This window comes from Dermacentor albipictus, chromosome 6, assembly GCF_038994185.2.
Source record: "Dermacentor albipictus isolate Rhodes 1998 colony chromosome 6, USDA_Dalb.pri_finalv2, whole genome shotgun sequence".
Taxonomy (NCBI): Eukaryota; Metazoa; Arthropoda; class Arachnida; order Ixodida; family Ixodidae; genus Dermacentor; species Dermacentor albipictus.
The window spans coordinates 109,279,743-109,300,860 of NC_091826.1; the positions used below are offsets into that span (position 1 = coordinate 109,279,743).

Consider the following 21,118-nt stretch of genomic DNA (forward strand, 5'->3'; position numbering starts at 1 on the left):
CCGCAGTCCCCATGAGGTCCGAATAAACGGTCGGCGACTGTATTCTGTGATAGGAGTTTGGACTGTTTCAATGTCGCGGCCGAATGCGCGTGATTGCTGTGCGGCGGCGACGGACGAGGAAGAAGAGAAGGACCGGTGTCTGGGCGAAGGTGGCAGCCATGCGATCTGCCTGAGCTGCCTGGGCTGGCCTTCCGAACGAGCGGAGCAGTTCGTCTACCCAAGGCCGGTGTTCCTGGGTGTGCTGGCAGAACAGGCCGGGCTGTCCTTGGGCTTCAACCGGCCTTCTCCACTGCTGGGCGAGCATCCGACGCCGGCATGTTCCTGTGCAGCTAAGCCTTCCGAACAGTCTACCCTGCGGCGGGCAGACGTCCCGACGCAGCTGTCGCGCGAGTGGCTCGTCGTGTGCCGGGCATCCGCCCCGGCCGCCAGCACCTGCGCCACTCGCCGGTCCAGATTCATCTTTGTGCCTCTTCATGCCGTGAGTGTGTGATACCGACGCGCTATCGGACGCCTTCCTACATTGACGCTGAGCATGACTATAGTTAAGCGAGAGACGTTTATGAAAGGAACTGTGTGTGTGTTATCGTGTATGTTATTCTAGTCCCGTCCCCGTGTCGTTAAAGCCTCTCTGTGTTCATTGTGCCATCCCTGCGTGCTTGAGGCCTGGGCCCACATCCTCCTATCACAAATTTTGGCGAGCCTGCCAGGATCTTCAAACGCACAGGAGGGGCGATGGAGCTCGAGAGGTTATACGTCATAGGGAAAGAGCTAGGAATGACAGGAGCGGAGTTAAAGCGTTGGGTTGATACAGAAATCGTGAGGGAACGCGACCAGCGCGCCCAACATCGGGAAGACGCGAGAGCGCAGGCAGAACAAGAGCGTCTACGATTAGAAGCGGAAGAACGAGTGCTAAAGCTCAAGATCGAGCTCCAGGAAAAGACTGCTGACGTACAAAGCGCACAGAGTGACAGCACTACGGAACAGTCGGTTACCAGGGCGGCTCCTGAGCTATTCAGTCCTCATAAGTTGATCCCACCCTTTAACGAAGCCCGGGTTGATTTAGACGCCTACTTGCAACGTTTTGAGCGAGTGGCAACAAGTCAGGAATGGCCTCGCGCAAAATGGGCGCTCTCCCTCAGCCTCTGCCTGACAGGAGAAGTGTTGACGGTCATAGGACGGCTTCATTCTAATGCAGCCCTAGACTACGACCAGCTGAAGGCTACTCTCCTTCAGCGCTTTCGGTGCACTGCTGAGGGATACCGAGAAAAGTTTCGAAACGCAAGGCCTGAAGACAATGAGACTGGCCTACAATATGTAGGTAGAAAATCGGGCTACTTTGACCACTGGCTTGAAATGCCCCATATTGAGAGGACCTTCGACTCCCTCAGGGACACCATGATTGCTGAACAGTTTTTGAGAAGATGGTCTGCGTCACTGCGAGTGTTCCTGAAAGAAAGAAACTGTAAGACGCTCGCTATGTTGTCAAAGAATGCCGATTGTTTTATAGAGGCACAAAACTTGACCAATTTAGGTAAAGAAAAGCTGTCCAAGGAGGTCGTGTTAGACTCTGCTCGCAAGACTGAACCTCCAACAGCGATGCCACGTGCAACTAATCGGTGGTTCCTGTGTGATAAAGCGGGACATCGAGCTTCGGAGTGCTGGTCCCAGACTAAAGAGAACTCTACAGGTTGCGGATGGTCCGGCAGAAAGGGACAAGGAGGTGAAACCTCAAGAAGGAAAAATCAAGGGCAAGCTTCGTGTATTCTGGCTCCATCGCAAGCCGAAAAGCCGACAGAAGAGAGTGGCGGATACGTAGTGCTTCAAGGTGGCGAAACGGTCCCAATAGTCAACATGACGTTAATGCGACAAGGTCCCAGATGTGGCAGTGGAAATCTGCCAGTGAGAAAAGGCTTTCTCGAATCACAACCGGTGTCTGTCTTACGAGACACTGGCTGCAATACCGTGGTCGTGCGACTCTCTTTGGTACCTGAGGACAAAATGACAGGAACAAAAAGTCCAGTGTTCCTGCTGGACCGCACAATCCACTACTTACCAGCAGCCATAGTATACTTAGACAGTCCGTTCTTTACCGGCGTCGCGCGAGTTAAATGTATGCGAGATCCCCTGTATGATGTGGTTTTGGGAAACATTGAAGGTGCCCGTGCACCTGATGACCCGGCCAATTCATGGTCTCCGCTGAAACATAACAGCGACAAGACGAGTTACCCTGCCAACCGGATGTCATCCACCGCTCAAGCAGAGCTACCAGACGTAGAGGGCCAAACGTTGTCCACAGCTAAAAACATAGCTGCCTCCTCGAGACATACAGAAGACAACGAATCTGGTACCGAGCTCGTTGCTGTGACAAAGGAAACGAAGACACGGTCCCTGCCTACACTGCCTGTCCCGGAACCTGTAGTCACTGGAATAGAGCAAGGCAAACTAAAAGCTTTACAGAGGAACGATGGGTCCCTGAGGAGTTGCTTCGAAAATGTCGGCAAGATGATGGTCGTGGATGGCCACGCAAGCGAATATTACTTAAAGGATGAAATTTTATACAGAAAGCACACAGTGCCAGGTGGGAAAATACTAGATCAGCTAGTGGTGCCAAAAGACCTCAGGGAGATGGTGATGAAGTTGGCTCATGAAGGGATCCTCGCCGGTCACCAGGGTATGACGAGAACGGTGGATCGAATTGTTGCTGAATTTTACTGGCCAGGGGTCCAGTCGGAGACGAAACGGTTTGTTAAGTCATGCGACGTCTGTCAACGAACGGTGCCGCGCCATTTAGTCGGACGCGCTCCACTGGGTACGATGCCTGTAATTGAGACTCCCTTTGCTCGCGTAGGCATCGATATTATTGGTCCTTTATCCCCAACTTCAGATAAAGGCAACCGTTACATCCTCACTATGGTTGACTTCGCCACCAGATACCCTGACGCTGTCGCCCTGCCGTCTACCGAGTCGAGAACTGTTGTGGAAGGACTCGTCGAAATGTTTTCCCGAGTGGGCTTACCGCGGGAGATTGTCAGCGACCGCGGATCCCATTTCATGTCAGCTGTGATGAAGGAGCTCAGTCGTCTCCTGTCAATTAAGCAATTGCCTACCACACCGTACCACCCCATGGCAAATGGATTAGTGGAACGATTTAACGGCACGCTAAAGCGCGCGCTCGGACGGATGTGCCAAGAGCGACCTAAATGTTGGGACCGCTACCTCGGCCCGCTACTCTTCGCGTACCGAGAAGTGCCACAGAGCAGCATCGGTTACTCACCATTTGAACTGTTGTATGGGCACTATGTCCGTGGTCCGATGGCTGTGCTACAGGAATTGTGGACAAATCCCCGTTTGGATAACGACACGAAATCTTCTTACGAATACATCATGGAACTGCGTTAACGGCTGGAGCGTACGTGCGCCATCGCCATGCAAGAGCTCACGAAAGCGAAACAGCAACAGAAAACGTATTATGACAGGAAAGCCAAGATGCGAGAGCTCACTCCGGGAGACAAAGTACTTGTTCTCCTGCCTGGTGAAAGGAATAAATTGATACTTATGTGGAAGGGACCTTTCAACGTTGTAGAAAGGACAAGTCCGTTGGACTATGCTGTTGACCTTGGGAGCAGAACAACGGTTTTTCATATAAATATGCTAAAAAAATATGAAGAGCGACCCAACAGCGAATTGCTTCCGGTAACAGCGACAACGGTGGGTACAGATGACGCAACAGGGCTAGAGCTTGAAGAGACGACGCCGCCTTACCCGTCACTTATCCAAACGCAGACATCAACAGACGTCGTCATTTCAAACCAACTGACTATGGACCAGCGACGCCAAGTTGAAGCTGTCCTTACAAGCTACGACGATATATTCTCCGATCTACCTGGAAAGACTGATGTCCTGCAATGCCATTTGGAATTGACTACTACTGCACCCGTACAAGTCCGGCAGTACCCCATGCCATTTGCTGTCAGAAATGCCGTGGAAAAAGAAGTCCAGGACATGCTGAAGTTAGGTATAATACAAAAATCAAAGTCAGCATATCAGGCACCCATTGTGGTGGTAAAAAAGAAAGACGGCACAGTGCGCCTCTGCATAGACTTTCGAAAACTTAATCAAATTCTTGTTCCCGACTGTGAGCCTATTCCTAGGGCAGAGATGATGTTTGCCAGGCTCACTGGAAGTCATTATTTTTCTAAATTTGACTTCACAAAAGGGTACTGGCAAGTGCCCATGGCCCCTGAGTCCAAAGAAGCCACTGCATTTTCATGCGACCCTGGACTATACCAATTTAAGTACATGCCTTTTGGCATTAAGACAGCACCTGCTGTCTTCAACCGATTAATGAGGGAGGTTGTCGGAGACATACCTTACGTCTACCATTACTTCGACGACGTTCTTGTGGCAACAAAAACATGGCAAGAGCATTTAAAGACTTTAAATTGCTTGTTTCATAGAGTGCGCGCGGCCAAACTAACCATAAAACCGAACAAAAGTGAAATCGGCTGCCCAACAACATGCTTCTTAGGCCATGTGGTAGGGCAAGGTGTTTTACAGCCCTTGAAAGACACCGCCAACAAGATCAGCACTGCCAAACGACCTGGAACGAAGAAGGAGCTCAGGGCCTTTTTAGGACTAACGGGATATTACCGGGACTTTGTTCCGAACTACGCTGAGCTTGCCCATCCACTCACCGACCTTATGAAGAAGGGCTCTCCGAACCGGCTGAATTGGCAGCCACCACACGAAGAGGCATTTATGCGATTAAAGGAGCTGTTGTCACAGCAGCCTATATTAAAGGCTCCCGACTTGAGCAGGCAATTTGTGCTACGCACAGACGCCTCTTCGAGAAGTCTCGGAGCAGTTCTTTTGCAAGAACACGACGGGCGTTTGCATCCCGTGTCCTACGCTAGCCGGAAGCTTTTGCCACGTGAAGCTGCCTACTCCACGATTGAGAGGGAGTGCCTCGCCATAGTGTGGGCTGTACAGGAATTTCATGTGTACCTTTATGGTAAACCGTTCATCCTACAGTCCGACCACCAACCACTGCGATACCTCAATTCGGCGAAGCACGTGAACAGTCGCGTGCTACGTTGGAGTTTACTCCTTATGGATTATGACTTTCATGTGGAGTATATTCGTGGATGTGATAACGTTGGTGCAGACTATCTAAGTAGAATCGCTACGGACACGGACGAATCTGTCATGAGAGCAGTAATTTGAACTATGTGATTTGTGATACTCCGGAGTGCTACCCTCCTCGACTTCTTGAACTTGGGGGGAAATGTGATAGGAGTTTGGACTGTTTCAATGTCGCGGCCGAATGCGCGCGATTGCTGTGCGGCGGCGACGGACGAGGAAGAAGAGAAGGACCGGTGTCTGGGCGAAGGTGGCAGCCATGCGATCTGCCTGAGCTGCCTGGGCTGGCCTTCCGAACGAGCCGAGCAGTTCGTCTACCCAAGGCCGGTGTTCCTGGGTGTGCTGGCAGAACAGGCCGGGCTGTCCTTGGGCTTCAACCGGCCTTCTCCACTGCTGGGCGAGCATCCGACGCCGGCATGTTCCGGTGCAGCTAAGCCCTCCGAATGGTCTACCCTGCGGCGGGCAGACGTCCCGACCCAGCTGTCGCGCGAGTGGCTCGTCGTGTGCCGGGCATCCGCCCCGGCCTCCAGCACCTGCGCCACTCGCCGCTCCAGATTCATCTTTGTGCCTCTTCATGCCGTGAGTGTGTGATACCGACGCGCTATCGGACGCCTTCCTACATTGACGCTGAGCGTGACTATAGTTGAGCGAGAGACATTTATGAAAGGAACTGTGTGTGTGTTATCGTGTATGTTATTCTAGTCCCGTCCTCGTGTCATTAAAGCCTCTCTGTGTTCATTGTGCCATCCCTGTGTGCTTGAGGCCTGGGCCCACATCCTCCTATCACAATTCCAAACGAACAGTATTCCGAACTCCGGCACCCGGCTATGAAAAAGGCGCCCCGGAACTTCTGCAGCACTACTGCGCGCGTGCACGGAGAATACTTAACGCCAACGAGAAATCTGCCGTGCGAGTGTTTGCCGAATGGAGGGGGCTGGCTGGGAAGCTGGCACAAAGCTTCAGTAAGTTTGAGGCCGCTGTTGTCGTCGTGCTAGGCCGCCGCGGCATCAAACAAAAACGACACTTGTGTCGCGCGAAGTGAATAAATATTTCATGTTTTTTCCCCTTTCATCGCACTTTCTCTGAGTTCCGTTTTCTACAGCGAAGTGGGCGATCTCAAGCTGTTTTGGTTAAACAGTACTACCGTTTAGTACGTACTTTTTCCGAGCTCCGGCCAACTACGGTTTAACAAGGTTTCACTGTATAATGAAGTGTGTTTACACATGATTTTAATATAACATAATTCCACTGCCGCCGTGGAGGAATTCCAAGGCAAATAATGGGAACTGCCATGATCGTGGATGGTCAAAAAATTGAATTATATGTGGCCGCTCGTAAATGCACCTCTGAAATATGGTGCCGCACAAGAGAGAGCAGCTGCCGAAGTGACCTTTGCAAGACCTTCTTGCCATAATGTTCTGTATAAAGTAAAAGTGCGATAAGATCCTATTGCATCCTGTGCCTCTGGGGTTGATGGAAAGCATCCAAGAATGAGCCCAGAAGGATGATGGATTGACGTGTGCCTTCTTTCGCTGCAGCCAACTATAGGGGAGGCGAGCACTTGTAGCAGGAAGCAGGTGCGTGGGCATTTCACCTGCCCCCTACTACACAAAGGCTGCGCGAGCTGAGATGACAGTGACTTCACGTGTGTCGTCTTCTCGTGCGTTTAGTGTGAGAGGTGTCATAATCTCTAGTCTCGGAGATGTAATGAAGCGAGAGACAGACTGGTATGCTCCCGTGTGCCTGCACTTTTCATGATAGGTTCGTCCCTTTGTGGGTGACATTACCAGCTGCAGGGGCAAAAAGTACAAGAAAATGTTGCAGGCCTTGCTTTATACTGCCAATGTGAAGATGATGTTGACACGGCCATCGACTCTCAAGTTCAACGAAATAATTGTTTTATCATCTCATTGAAACGCTTTCATTTCTTTTTCGATTGCCCGATAATCCAGAAAACTTTGCTGCCCCTTTCGAGCACGTATCCATTGATGACTGTACTTATTTGTAGGGATGTGCAAATACGAATGGTAGATACGAATCAAATATTTAATCAAATTGTGAAAAAAAAAGTTGAACAATAAATTGAATACAGTCAACGACCGATTTTTGGGGCCCCCGATCTTTCGGACATGTCCGATAATTTGGATACCTTCTCAGCACTGCCACATACATATAGAGACAATGCATGAGAGCATCTGAAATTTTTACTGCAGAAACCCCTTGCTGTACAATTTTCTGGACTTTTTGCCATGACCACAGGTCTGAAACGGCATTAATCGAAGCTGCCGCTGCTGCCACCAAATTGATTATCTCATCGCCTTGAACAGGCATACTCGCACGCAGACCCGCCGGCAGCCGCAGCCACCACCGTGCAGTGGCACCGCAAGGCCTACCTGCTTCAATGTTCGCTGACAAGCTTCTTGCTGTTCAGTGCCATGTTTTTCATTGAAAGAATTCCGCTGCTGTCAGCAATGGCGCTGACTCTGCCTTCGTAATCCTCCCCAATGGCTTCAAAGCTCGGAAAGCATGACGCATTGCCTGATGCTGGTTCCCAGAAGTCAGGCTCGCTTCTGCAGGCAACAGTGTTTCATGCACACATTCTTTCAGTGCTTAGCACGCTGTTGCCCATAGATGCTGGTGCCTCAGGTGCCAAGTTATGCAAAATCTTGCGAAAATGGTCATATGCATCCCCAAAAGCGGTTGACTAAGAATGCGGCCCCATCAAGCAAATTTTTTTATCCAGTGACTTCAGATCTGCATGAGATGCCTATTTGGTGGTACAGCATAGACTATTTATAATGTAACCGCCTATAGTGCGGGACCGCATATAATGCGGCTTTATGTGACCACCAGTACGCCTCCCATAGAGTTTAATGTGTCAGCGTACCGCTTAGTCGCACGACGGAAGACAGGGTATTGGCCTCGAGCTCCACCACTGGAAAACCTGGCGCCACCGTCCGCGTGACGTGCTAGGAGGGATCACGTGGACATAGCGGCCGCGTCGGCTGCTTCGGGAGCGCCGAAGCGAGCTGCAAACGAGAGTTGAAATTCCCTCGTACGCTGCGGTCCTCATTTAGTGGCGAAATTTTCCTGCTTCGAGTGTCTCCTTTACAACGCTTGATAGCACTACAATAGGTAGTGGCTGCTTTTGAAGGCGCGCGACATGTTAGGCTACTGCTCGGTGCCGCAGGGCCGGACGCACGTAACGGAGGCCGGTGTCAGCCTTATTCACACGTACCCGCAGGACAAGAAGCTGCGTGAAGCTTGGCTCGCGAAACATAAAATCGGCAAACAGTCATCGGCTACAACTCGGGTATACAGCAAGCACATACGCGAGGAAAATTTCTGCTACGGCGCCCGGTCTGCGATGTTCTGAAAACACGCACTGAGACGCACGCCCGAGTCCGCTGCCCGACTAATGTCATGACGGTTTGCTCTATGAACTTGTCGATACTATAGATACTGGCAAGTTCAGTGGAGTGGAAAGGCAGCGGTAAGAAGCACATTTAAAGAAAGCATGGCATATGGTCACGTTTATGTTATGAATTAATGCACTGGATTACAAAAAAGGAGCAGCGGGAAATTGCACGCTGAGAACGCCGATAAACATACAGTGCGACGCAACTGGAGAAATAGTATCGAAAGGTCAAAGAATTTAGAAGAAAAAAAAAAGATTGAATCGTCGTGACGGCATATCACAGTCCCCGTAGGCGTCGAAGTCTCTACAATGAAATTATTTTTGAACAGCTCTGATAGCGCCCACGGAACAATGGTTGCTTGTATACTGTCAAATGCTCATATTCTGCGGCCTAAAGCTCATGGCACGGTGCGAAAACGCGCACGCGGAGAAAGCGAAACAGTGCGCGGACAAGCATGCAGATGCGCAGTCGGTCGCTGCGAATCTGTGCGATCGCTGCATTGAGGCTTCGTTCTGTTACGCTCCATTTAGTTATACAAACACTATAAGAACATATTTCACATGGTTTGCTCTCAGCGTTTACCTACTTTTCACGCAAGAAGCCGGTTCGGGAGACTCCATCGTGGCGACCGCGCGCAGTGGCGTTCACTGTACGTATTCGGTAAAGAGATAGCGGCTGTAAACGATTGTGTGCTTTCAGTTTGCCCAAGATTATTATTTAGACAGTAGGAAACTTCTCTCGTTTCGAAAGTACTCACAGAAATGTCCGGGAGAGCTCGCGCGTGGTGTTTTCAGTGAGCGCTGACAGCAAAACCTATGAGGAGTGCGCCACGTGATCCCTCATACTACGCCAGCGAGGTGCTTCCGATAGAGGGCGACTCCGTAACTCCTCGCCGCCAATAGTGCGGTTTCTCCGAAGAGAAGGGAGCGCACACCCCGGCACTACATTGCCTGCACCCTCTATAAAAAGGGAGAAGAAAGCCACGAAACCCATCGCAAGAGGGGAGAAAAATAGAGGAGAGAGAGACTGTACAGCGTGCGAAGAAAGAAGCGCAACTAGCGGCCTTATCTTTTGCTTTTCTTTGTGCAGCGCCGCGAGGGCGGGGCCGAACCAGACTGAGCACCCGCGCCGCCGTCGTAACCGGTGGGTCCCACTCAGTGGGAGAGAAGGGGAAACGTTGGGGAAGTCCATTTGCTGGGGGTGGCCGGTTGACAGGCTGGCTTTGCACATGCGCCACTCTTCTGCCTTTTCTCCTGTGTGGGTGCGTGCAAGTCGTCATCTTGTGATATTGAAGTGTGCTGCCAGCGTCGTAGGCCTAGCTACCGGAAAACGCGTTTCCTTCTCTTGCGTTTTTGTCACGCTGGGCTAAGTTGCCATGGTGCCTAATCCTTCCAACTCAAGAAAACAGCAAGCTTTATCCCTGGAGATGAAGCAAAGTATTATAAAAGACGTCGAAAGTGGCCTAAAGAAGGTTTCCATCGCACAGAAGTACGGCATTGCCGACACAACAGTGTCGGCAATTTTGAAGAACAGGGACAAGGTGCAACAGCAACTGCAAGGAAATTGTGGATCACTAGAAAGAAAGCGGATACGTTCATCAAAGTATGAAGATGTCGATGCCGCTTTATTCAAGTGGTTCTGCGAGGTGCGAGCCCAGAATGTGCCCGTAAGTGGTCCGATTCTACAAGGAAAGGCCAGGTCATCTGCAAACTTGTTGGGCCACGATAGTTTCAACCCATTAAATGGGTGGATTCAACGATTTAAGGACCGGCACAGAATCAGCTGCCGTGTTATCTCCGGGGAGAGCACTCAAGTTGATGATTCTACTGTTCAGGCCTGGCTCAGTATAAACATGGAGACCATGCTGGCGAAGTACGTGGAGCGGGACATTTACAATGCGGATGAGGCTGGCGTGTTTTGCAATTTGCTACCAAACCGCACACTCGCACTGTCCCACGAACGCTGCTCTGGTAGAAAGGCTTCGAAGGAGCGGTTTACCGTTCTCTTCTGCGCCAATATGGATGGCAGCGACAAGAGGCGCTTATTTGTGATCGGAAGGTCGGCGCGGCCGCGCTGTTTCAAAAAAAGAGAGTGCCTGCCGATTACATATAAGGCCAACAAAAAGTCATGGATGACTCGGGAGCTATTTGCAACTTGGCTTAAAAAATTTGACGAGGACATGGTGTCAGAAAAGCGACAAGTTGTCCTAGTTCTTGACAGCTGCAGTGCCCATCATGTAAGTTTAAAGCTCAGTGCAGTGAGCCTCAAGTTCTTGCCCGCAAATACCACAGCCAAGAGCCAGCCGATGGACCAAGGCGTAATGCTGCAGTGAAAGCGCATTATAAAAGACGCATCTGCGAAAGAGTGCTGATCAACCTTCAGCGAGACGAAGCAATGAAGGTAAACCTGCGGAGTGCTATCGACATGATCACGGCATCTTGGTGGCAGATAAAAGCATCAACCATCGCCAAGTGTTTCGCAAAGGCGGGGTTTGTGCGCAACGCCGTGGTCAGCGATCCTGATGTGAGGAGCGACGACAGCCACCGAGGCGACGATGTCGACGAAGTCCTCAACGCGGATGATGTGTGGTCGGATCTGGTGAAAAAGAACATTGTTGGACAGGACGACACATTCGAAGGCTTCGTGAACGAGGATTGCGATGACTATGTCTGCAAAGAAGCAGACTCAGACGAAGCAATTGTAGCAGCAGTGCGTGATCGTGATGACAGTGTATCGGACGATGACGACGACGAAGGAGACAGCACACCGGACCTTTGGCACAGAGATGCACTGGACTACATAAGCAAGCTCAGGGTGTACTGCGCGCAGAAGGGCTTGAGCGAGAAAGCTTCCCAGCGTCTGATAGCTGTTGAAGATGAGATGGTGCATAATGCGGTGAGGGCTCAGCACCAGACGAAAATAACAGCATTTTTTCATTGATGAAGAAAAATAAAACGTTTTGTTTAGTGTCCAATTCTGGTGCTTTACTGTGCGTTAAGTTGTAAAATACATAATAAAAGGTGGGTTGACCATATTTGCATGTGAATAAGAGTCTAAAAATGGCGCATTTGATATAGTGCAGTACCGCTTATAATGCCGATTTTCCCGACTCCCGTGACCTAAGTTATAAGCGGTCCATGCTGTACCAAAACCAGCACTCTTGATGCAGGAGCCATATTCATTGCCACTCACATTCTCACTTCTCAACTCCGGTCCAATGCTTGGCAGCCCACGCTGCAGCTACCAACTCAAACTCCATTAACAAGCCTCTTTGTTTTTGCTGTACTGTGTTTTCCCTGCATAGCACAGACATTTAAAGGGAAGCTGAAACGGTTTTCAATTTCCATGAATTGCTGGTATTGGGAAGAACAGACCTAATAATTTTCTGTTCTGAAATTTGTTTTCTTTGTTTTGTTACTATGAGGTGCGGAAATCGCTTTCTAAATCACTTCCGCGGACACGCCTCCATCGCTTCCCGGAGCGCCGGGTGAGGTGATTGCCAGAGGAGAGTACCGGCGAGAGTGACGTCATTCGCGGGGACCGAGCTGCGGAATGGCGTGCTGGCGTGTGCTGGCATGCCTCTTTCTGTCCTGCGCTTTACTGAACGACACTATGAGAGATCTGCCGCTGCCACCATTCACGTTTGTTTTCTTTTGCAATATTCGTAAACTGTTCTTTCCTTCTGTGTTAGTGTAGCCAAGTAGCCTTACGACAAATGCGGAAACGCGTTGTTGCTAGCATTGCTATACTCTGTTTCATACATCAGGCGCAACGCTGTGGAGGCTTCAGATACTTCTTGCAGTGGCTGCGTTCGCACTTAGAAAAAGTTCGGTGTTTCTTGACCCAATTTTTGGGAAAATTTCTCGTATATAAGCTCAGTTCTGAATGAAAAAAAAAAAAAAGGAATTTACCCGTAGAAACAATCCTGTACTTATACGGCTGCTAACACGTTCTTTTAAATAAATGTTCTTTTCGGTATTTTTTAATTGCGCCCCGTCGCGGCAGCTTCACGTGCATGCTCGCGCGAGCAAACGCTGCTGGCACGCTGCGAAGCATAGACAGAAACGCGCGCAGTAATAACTTTTGGCGACCGGACTTCGTGCGTAGCTTCCACAGCGTTGCACCTGAGGTATGAAATGGAGTATAGGCTTGCCTAGTGACATGCAACGTACGGTTGCAGTTATCGTGTTTACCACACGGCGGTGCTAAAACTGCCTAATATCTTTATGTCAACACTAGCATGGAGCACGCATACCGATTCTTGATCGAGCCACAATCGCAAAGTCGCCGAACCATAGTATGAATATTGCACATATAATACCTCTGGCCATCTCTGGATGTGTATGATAAGCAACTTCCATGACTGTACCTCGCAGCACTGCATGTGCACACTTTGAATGGCAGCACTTATGTTCGCGATCGTGTATCAACACTAAAAAAATCCACGGGACTTTAGACAAGCAGCGGCAAGGTGCTTGACATCGCAGAATTGCACCCGTGTTTACAATCTAATGAGAAGTTAGTGCTTCGGCATTCTTCCAGCAGCAAGTTCCCAGTGACACTTAAGCGCATTTTTTCTCCCGTCATTGGAACGTGCAGCTACATGAAAAAAAAAAAAAACACACACACACACATACGTATCAGCTACGATTTCCAATGCGCGACAAGGTGCACACATCGCTCTCGCTGTTGGCACACTCAATATCGTCGTTGCTGCCGTTTCCGCCATCGTTTTCCGTATCGGCTGTGGGTTCGAACATGTACGTCGAAAATACAAGCTGTCCGAGACAGCGAGAACGTTCCATCTTACAACTTAGCTATAAAGCTAGAACAGCAGAACAGCGTGCTACCATAGAGAAAGGAATGGTGCTACGCTCTGAAACGGCAGCGCCGGCCGGCGACTGCCGCAAATGACGTCACAGCGGCCCCGACCAATCACGGTCAACAGCGGCGTTGGCGCGATGCCTGAGGCGCTGGTGCGCGTTTTCTTGAAAAAACAGCCACTTGCGTTTGTTTCCGCCCTTCTTGAACCAGACATTCGTGTTCAGGGGACTCAAAACTGTAGAATGCCGCAGAGAACTCATTTTTTTCGAAAAGTGTTTCAGCTTCCCTTTAACTCTGAGCCACAGAGTATGCACTGCAGATGGTATGCAAGAAGCGTTGTCACTTGTTAATAAATGTCAACGGCAAAACAGCCTTGCCATTTGAAACGGGCGATCACCCTCGCACACTTTCCCTTGCACTTAAAGCACAAAGTGTGCGGGCCATGATCTTATGGCACTTGGACTTTATACGGAACATGATGCGGCTCCACTTTGGCGGTCGCTCTTGATGCACTGCTCGCGATTTGAGTGGTGCATTTGCAAGCAGCCGCTCGTAATTCTATTATTTGCCCATGTGTGTTTGCAGAAGTTTCCATTTATTGTCTCGGCATTTCTGTGGGGCGGAAGCGAAATTTCGTTATACTGGAATCGCATACAAACATATTTCGTTATATTGAGGTTCTAAATACATGGTGTCCTATGGACAAGAGGCTACGAAATGTTAATTACTTTGTCAGGTTGAGAATTTCATTACAGTCACCGACTGTTTATTCGGACATCACGGGGACTGCGGAAATGTCCGAATAAACAGGTGTCTGAAAAAGCAGATGAAAAAAAAAATGAAATACTTTATTTCCACGCCCTTATTTCGGCTCAGCAGTAGGCTTGAAGAAATCGTGCATGTACCATTGCACGCTATTCCGTTTACGCGCAGTCAGATAAGCCTGAATCTCTGAGAGGGTCGTACGGTCACTATTAGTGGCTGAAAGCACAGTCACTGCTTGTACACGCTCCACATGCGACAGCAGCGTAGCACATGGTACGTCATCTTACGACTCGGAGTCATCGTCCGGCGGTGCAGCAGAAACCTGACGAATGATCTCGCCGTCGTCGAGTTCTGCGCATGTCAGTACAGCAGTATCAGCACCTGTGAAACTGTCAAATGAGACGGTGTCCGGAATCGCAATATAACCACTGCGCAGGTCTCGGCAGAACATTTTCCGTGTCAGCAGGGAACACATCGGAAGGTGACAAATCTTAGGCCTCCCGGCACCCGCTTGCTGGCATTCCCCAGCGCAATCTACGCGGGCACTGTCGGCGCCATTAGGCACTTGACGCTATGTTTCCGTACGCCACGTTAGATCACCGAAACCTCGACACAGCACACAAACACCACCGTGTCGACACCAGTCGCACAAACGAAAAACGTGGCCTGCTCGCAGCGTCATGCGCGAGAGAAACAAATCAGCTGCTGGTTTGGCTTGACATGGCTTACTAAGCTGAAACCGGAACTGCTGGACGGCCACTCTATCGAACCAGGCAGAAACGATGATGATGAGCAGGGATTTCCAATAGCGCCACTTCGTGGGGCAGCAAGGAGGTTCCGTTCAAAACAAAAATGGCGTTCAGCAAGTCGAACTAAGCGCCGGGTCAGAGTCGGTGCATGATGCCCTCAGTCGAGTTGGCTCAAGGAGTGTTCGAAAAATCAGACAAGAGGTTGCGAGGTGTCCTAACTTTCGGCAGTTGTTATACATTATGGTCTATGGGGAGAATGGCGGTGCCGTGAAGCTGACCGAATAATCGGGCATGTCCGAATTTTTGGAGTCCGGAAAATCAATCGGCTACTGTATGTTGAAATTTGTTATATCAATGTTGATATCGCTACACGTGTGTGGTATTTGATTGTTTGAACGAGGCACATGGGCGCCATTACACGAAAAAAGAGGAAGAACGAACTGGGCTCGCGCTGTGAATCTAACCGGTAAGCGCTGCAACCGCTGTTTTAAATACTATAACCTGTAAATAGTTGCTCTTCATACTGACTCGTCCTTTGCGTAACAACATATATCGAGGCTTAACTGTACCATGATTCTGGCATTGTAAAAGGCAGCTGCTGTAGCTGCAGCCGCCTTACTCCGCACTGCCATTTTTAATAACCCAGGAGGACAGGCTTCAGCTATGTGTCAACCAATGATGCCCTAAAGAAATCAGTTTTTCGGGAAGCTGGTGGCATTTAATAGCACAGCATTTGCACTAAAAATTACGAAATGACAACCCTGCATCTGGAAATCCCTGCACTAGCAAGAATCGTCAAATGAAATCAAGTTAAATCTTTAATTGACATTGTGTGTACAATGTTAAGTGCACCGGCATATTGTGCAGGAAACATCTGAACAAGTGAGACCCATCCTTTTCACAAAGAGGGTTAACGAAGTTCAACTGTATAAAGTTATGTTGTTCCTGTAATTGTACTAGAATACAGCTCAGGGACATGCGGCCGTAACAAAAAACAAGGCATGTCGTGAGCTCCCACGAGCAAACTTGGTGTTGCGCACTTGTCAGGAAAATGAAGCAAGTGAGAGTCAATTGCTTTTTTGTGTGCCTCACGAAAATGTGATTTGTGTATTACAGTATCGTCGAATTTGGAAGCGCCCACCTGAGAACAAAGTAATTGTCGGCTACGGGAGAGCCACGTGGCCGAGCATTTTGTGGAAATACTTTGAGAAGAAACGAGATTGAAGTCAGTTTTTCCAATGCATGCAACTTCAAATGAAACGTGAATTGCCGAATACGAAGTAAGCAGGTGGATTAAAAAGCATGCAGCAATAAATTATGTGGAACAGGAATGCATTCCTGTCCCAGGTAATTTTGGTGAAAATCGAGCAGCAGCAGCAGGAGAATATTTTCTTGGAAGTTAAGGAAAGTTGCAGCATCTCTGAAGTGATGCCTGGCATTGCTTCACTATGAAAAGGCGCATTCTTACAAATGTTCTGTTGTTGTCTTACATCTGCGGCCATGACTACAGTCGCCGACTGATTTTCCGGACTCTGAAAATTCGGACATGCCCGATTATTCGGTCAGCTTCGCGGCACCGCCATTCTCCCCATAGACCATAATGTAAAACAACTGCCGAAAGCTCGCACACCTTGCAACCTCTCATCTGATTTTTCGGATGCTCCTTGAGCCAACTCGGTCGAGAGCACCATGCACCGACTCTAACCGGTGCAATGTTCGACTTGCTGAACGCCATTTTTGTTTTGAACGGAGCTTCCTTGCTGCCCCACGAAGTGGCGCTACTGGAAATCCCTGCTCATCATCATCGTTTCTGCCTAGTTCGATAGCGTGGCCCAGGAGTGGCCTATGGAGTGGCTCTGCAGCAGTTCCGGTTTCAGCTTAGTAAGCCATGTCAAGACAATCCAGCAGCTGATTTGTTTCTTCGCGCACGACGCTGCGAGCAGGCCGCGTTTTTTCGTTTGTGTTACTGGTGTCGGCACGGTGGTGTTTGCTTTGTGTGCTGTGTCGAGGTTTTGGTGATCCAACACGGCATACTGAAACATCGCGTCAAGTCTAATGGCGCCGACAGTGCCTGCGCAGACTGCGCTGCGGAATGCCAGCAAGCGGGTGCCGGGAGTTCTAAGATTTGTCGCCTTATGGTGTGCTCCCTACCGACGCGGAAAATGTTCTGCCGAGACTTGCGCAGTGGTTGCATTGCGATTCCGGACACCGTCTCATTGACAGTTTCACAAGTGCTGACAATGCTGTACTGACATGCGCAGAACTCGACGATGGCGAGATCATTCGTCAGGTTTCTGCTGCGCCGCTGGACGATGACTGAGTCTGAAGTTGACGCACCATGTGCTACGCTGCTGTCGCATGCGGAGCGTGTACAAGCAGTGACTGTGCTTTCAGCCGCCTATAGTGACCTTACGACCCTCTCTGAGATTCAGGCTTATCAGATTGCGCGTAAACTGAACAGCGCGCAACGGCGCATTCACGATTTCTTCAAGCCTACTGCCGAGCCCGAATAAGTGCGTGGAAATAAAGGATTTCATTTTTTTTTCTTCATCTGCTTTTTCAGACACCTGTTTATTCGGACATTTCCGCAGTCCCCGTGAGGTCCGAATAAACGGTCGGCGACTGTATTTGGCTGTGTCTGCTGTGTAATTATTGCCCCAGGGTCATTTTGGAAGGGAGCTACTTGAATCAGTCAACCAATCCATCTGTTAATCAGTCATTCAATCAATCATGCAGCACCCCGACATGTATGAGCGTGCCGTGCTGAAGAAGAGCGCAGGCAAGTCCTTTGGGGCCACGGTGGACTTGTGGAGCATCGGGGTGACCCTGTATCACGTGGCAACGGGTGCTCTGCCTTTCCGACCCTATGGGGGACGCCGCAACAAAGACACCATGTGAGTGGGCCTCAGGCCATATGAAACCTGTGTTTCTATTTAGACAATTTTGATGGGAAGCTTCGTTCCAGAAGTTCACACCTAAGTTGTGGGGTTCTCACCCATTGCTCTTGGGACAAAGGAGTGACAACACAGTAGTGCAAACAATCACAAGTGCATTTATTGCACCTTTCATATGCTAATGCTTGCTAGCCGAGTTGCTATCCACAATGCATGCCGATGGGCAAACGACAAATCTAGGAAGTCCGACTCACCGCGACTGGATAGCGAGCGAATATGTTCGCCCCATGCTGGACACCAACAACGCCTGGTCGTTTGCATGGACAGTCACACGAACGGTGGTGCGTTTGAACGAGGCCTCGCGAGACAGTCATAGAAGCACGGATCAGCGTACACGCGGAACATCCCCACCGCTTGCCGACTCGGAGCCAAAGAGGAAGCGCCTACTCTCTGTCGCGCCCGACCGACCCTGCTGTCAGGTGGCGCAAGCAGAGCCACGCTTGTGCCATCTCTCGTAATGCGCTGCAGCTGCTGCCGGCACTAAGCTACACGGAGAAACCAGATTACAGGAGACTCGAGACATGCTGGGAAAACAATACCGTACTTACTCGCATAATAGGCGCACTCGCATAATAGGCGCACCCCCAGTTTGGTCGCTGAAAATTTGGTTTTTTTATTTCCGCGCATAATAGGCGCACCCCGAACTTGGCACTGTGATCAGTACCGCATTTACACTATTTACGCATTTACGCCCTCCTGCCCCTCCACCTCAGGTGAAAAAAAAAAAAAAACGCAAGCACATTTCACAACCCAAGCTTATCAACGCATTTGCTGGACTACTAGTCTCATTAGTGTTGCTGCCGTCGCAGCTGCTGAGGGCCCACAGCACATAGAACATTGCGAAAACTAGCTCTTCCATTAACTACCGACACCCCCCTCCCCGAACCGCCGCGAAGCCAGCGAGCACGACGACCTAACGCATCTGTAGAAACAAAAAAAAAGAAAGAAAAACGCATCAACGAGCGAAAAACAATTCTTCCATCTACTATCGATAACACCCCCCTCTTCTCCAAACCGCCGCGCGGATATAAGCTTTTCGCTACCTTCGCTTAGGCAGCTCGGAAAGCTGGGCGACTCTCGGAGGCCAGGCGACTCGACACAAGCGACAGTGCCATCGCCATCAATGCTCTACACATGCTGACATGGGCAAAGAAAAGACAAATCGCCACATCTCGCCATTTTGCAAACGGCGTGCAGTTCGTGTGGTCGCGTGTTCCGCAATGGGCAAGTACGGCAGCTACACTTCTGCATTCAAACTGAAAGCTGTGCAGTATGCACTCGAGCATGGGAACTGTGCTGCAAGCAGGCATTTCAGTGTCGGAGAGACAAGCATTCGCTACTGGTGGGGTCAGCAAGAAAAACTTCAGGCAACAAAGAAGTCACGACGGGCCTTCCGCGGTGCAAAGTCGGGAAAGTATCCGCAAGTAGAAGATCAACTAGTTCAACACATACGGGGCCTTCGACAGGACGGTTGTGCAGTGTCTCTCGACATAGTGCAGACGGAGGCGCGCAGAATTGCCCGAATGCAGGGCATCGAAGTGAAAGACTTCAAAGCAAGCTCCGGATGGACAACGCGCTTCATGCGACGCCACGGACTTACCCTGAGGAGGCGCACAACGTTGTGCCAGCGCTTGCCCTCAGCATACGAGGACAAGGTACTCGAGTTCCACCGTTTCGTCATACGGCTCCGGCAGCAGAAAAACTTCATTTTGTCACAAATAGGTAATGCAGACCAGACTACTCTCTGTTTCGACATGCCAAGAAATACAACAGTAGAGGAAAAAGGTGCACGGAGTGTGCTTATTCGAACATCTGGCGCTGAAAAACAAAGGTATACTGTCATGTTGGCAGTGACTGCGGATGGGCGCAAACTACCGCCTTATGTTATTTTTAAGAGAAAGACGCTCCCAAAGGGAAATTTCCCTCGAGACATACACGTGAGGGTCCAAGAGAAAGGTTGGATGTCCGCGGAATTGATGGTAGACTGGGTCAAGACCGTCTGGGGCCGGCGGCCGGGCGGCCTGTTGTATCCGGCCATGCTCGTTTTAGACAGTTTTCGCGGGCACCTCGTAGAACGTGTACGAGAGAAGTTGTCAGATGTGTGTACGGATATTGCCGTGATTCCGGGAGGCCTCACTTCCGTGCTGCAACCTTTGGACGTTTCCCTAAATAAGCCTTTTAAGGACAACGTTCGAAGGCTTTACACCAATTGGATGGCTGGAGGACAGCGTCAACTAACCCCCGGTGGCAAAATTAAGAGGCCGCCTATGGAAATGCTGTGCGAATGGATCGTGGAAGCTTGGTGAGAGATCTCGGATGACGTCGTCAGGAAAAGCTTCAAGAAGACTGGGATCTCCAATGCACTGGATGCAAGCGAAGACGACATGCTGTGGAGCTCAGACAAGGAAGACGAGTCTCCACCCGGCGGTGATGAGGATGTTCTCTCTGACTCGGACTCGGACTCTGAATAGTCTTAATAAATTTTACGTGTGTGTTCAGTCAACGTCTCTCGCCTGTTCATTAAAAGGTAAGTAGGTAGCTTTTATTTTCCCTTTTATGCTGGATTTATTGGTGAATTATGTGAGAGTAGCCATATTCCTGACATATGTTAAAATTTAAAGCGCGGGAATGCGAGTTGAAAAAATTTCGTAAATTTTACCCCGCGTAATAGGCGCACCCCGAACTTCGAGCCGGATTTTCTGAAAAAAAAGTGCGCCTATTATGCGAGTAAATACGGCATTACTTCGCTGGTTTCTTCGCACCAAAATACTCTCCATGGCCAGAAATAGATGTTAACCATTTGTTTCAAATTTATTTTATGTCGAATGGTGTTGGGGGCTTGGTGCGGGTAAACAATACATGTGGTGCACTTAATAACAGCCGACTTGCCTACTATGATCTGTGGTTACATTGTCAGCATCCAGCTGTAGTCTCAAGGTTTCACTGCAAAGTGCTGTGACATACCGTTTTTCGTGACTTTCCGGGCCTGTTTAATATAATCATATTTCCTGCCTTAAGCTGCAAGCAGCATGCTTGATTTTTATGCGTTGCATATTGCAATCGCTCAGTTCAGCCCTTGGGCGCGGCCGGGCAGCCACCAACCACGTGACGTCACGTCACGACAGCCGGAGGAAAAGCTGGGCCCCAACTAGCGCGGTCGCGCGTGGCCGCAGCCACCACCTGACTCCCGCTCCTCCCGCTAGCGGCGCTGCGCCGGCGCGTGACGCGAAAATCGAGTGCCGCCAAGCAATACCTCACCCTCAAAAAA

General features: G+C 50.0%; 1 protein-coding gene across 3 annotated transcripts in view; it reads left to right on the top strand.

Annotated features, from left to right (window-relative positions):
* The window catches only part of LOC135904974 (serine/threonine-protein kinase TBK1-like), a 151,334-nt gene that overhangs the window by 60,953 nt on the left and 69,263 nt on the right, over nt 1–21,118 (top strand). For all 3 annotated transcript variants that reach the window (XR_010565273.2, XM_065435967.1, XM_065435966.2), the window contains exon 7: nt 17,633–17,790. Coding sequence is in view for 2 of the 3 variants with exons in the window: in XM_065435967.1 (XP_065292039.1) it covers nt 17,633–17,790 (158 nt within the window). In the remaining variant the exon portion in view is untranslated. The remainder of the gene's footprint in view (nt 1–17,632; nt 17,791–21,118) is intronic.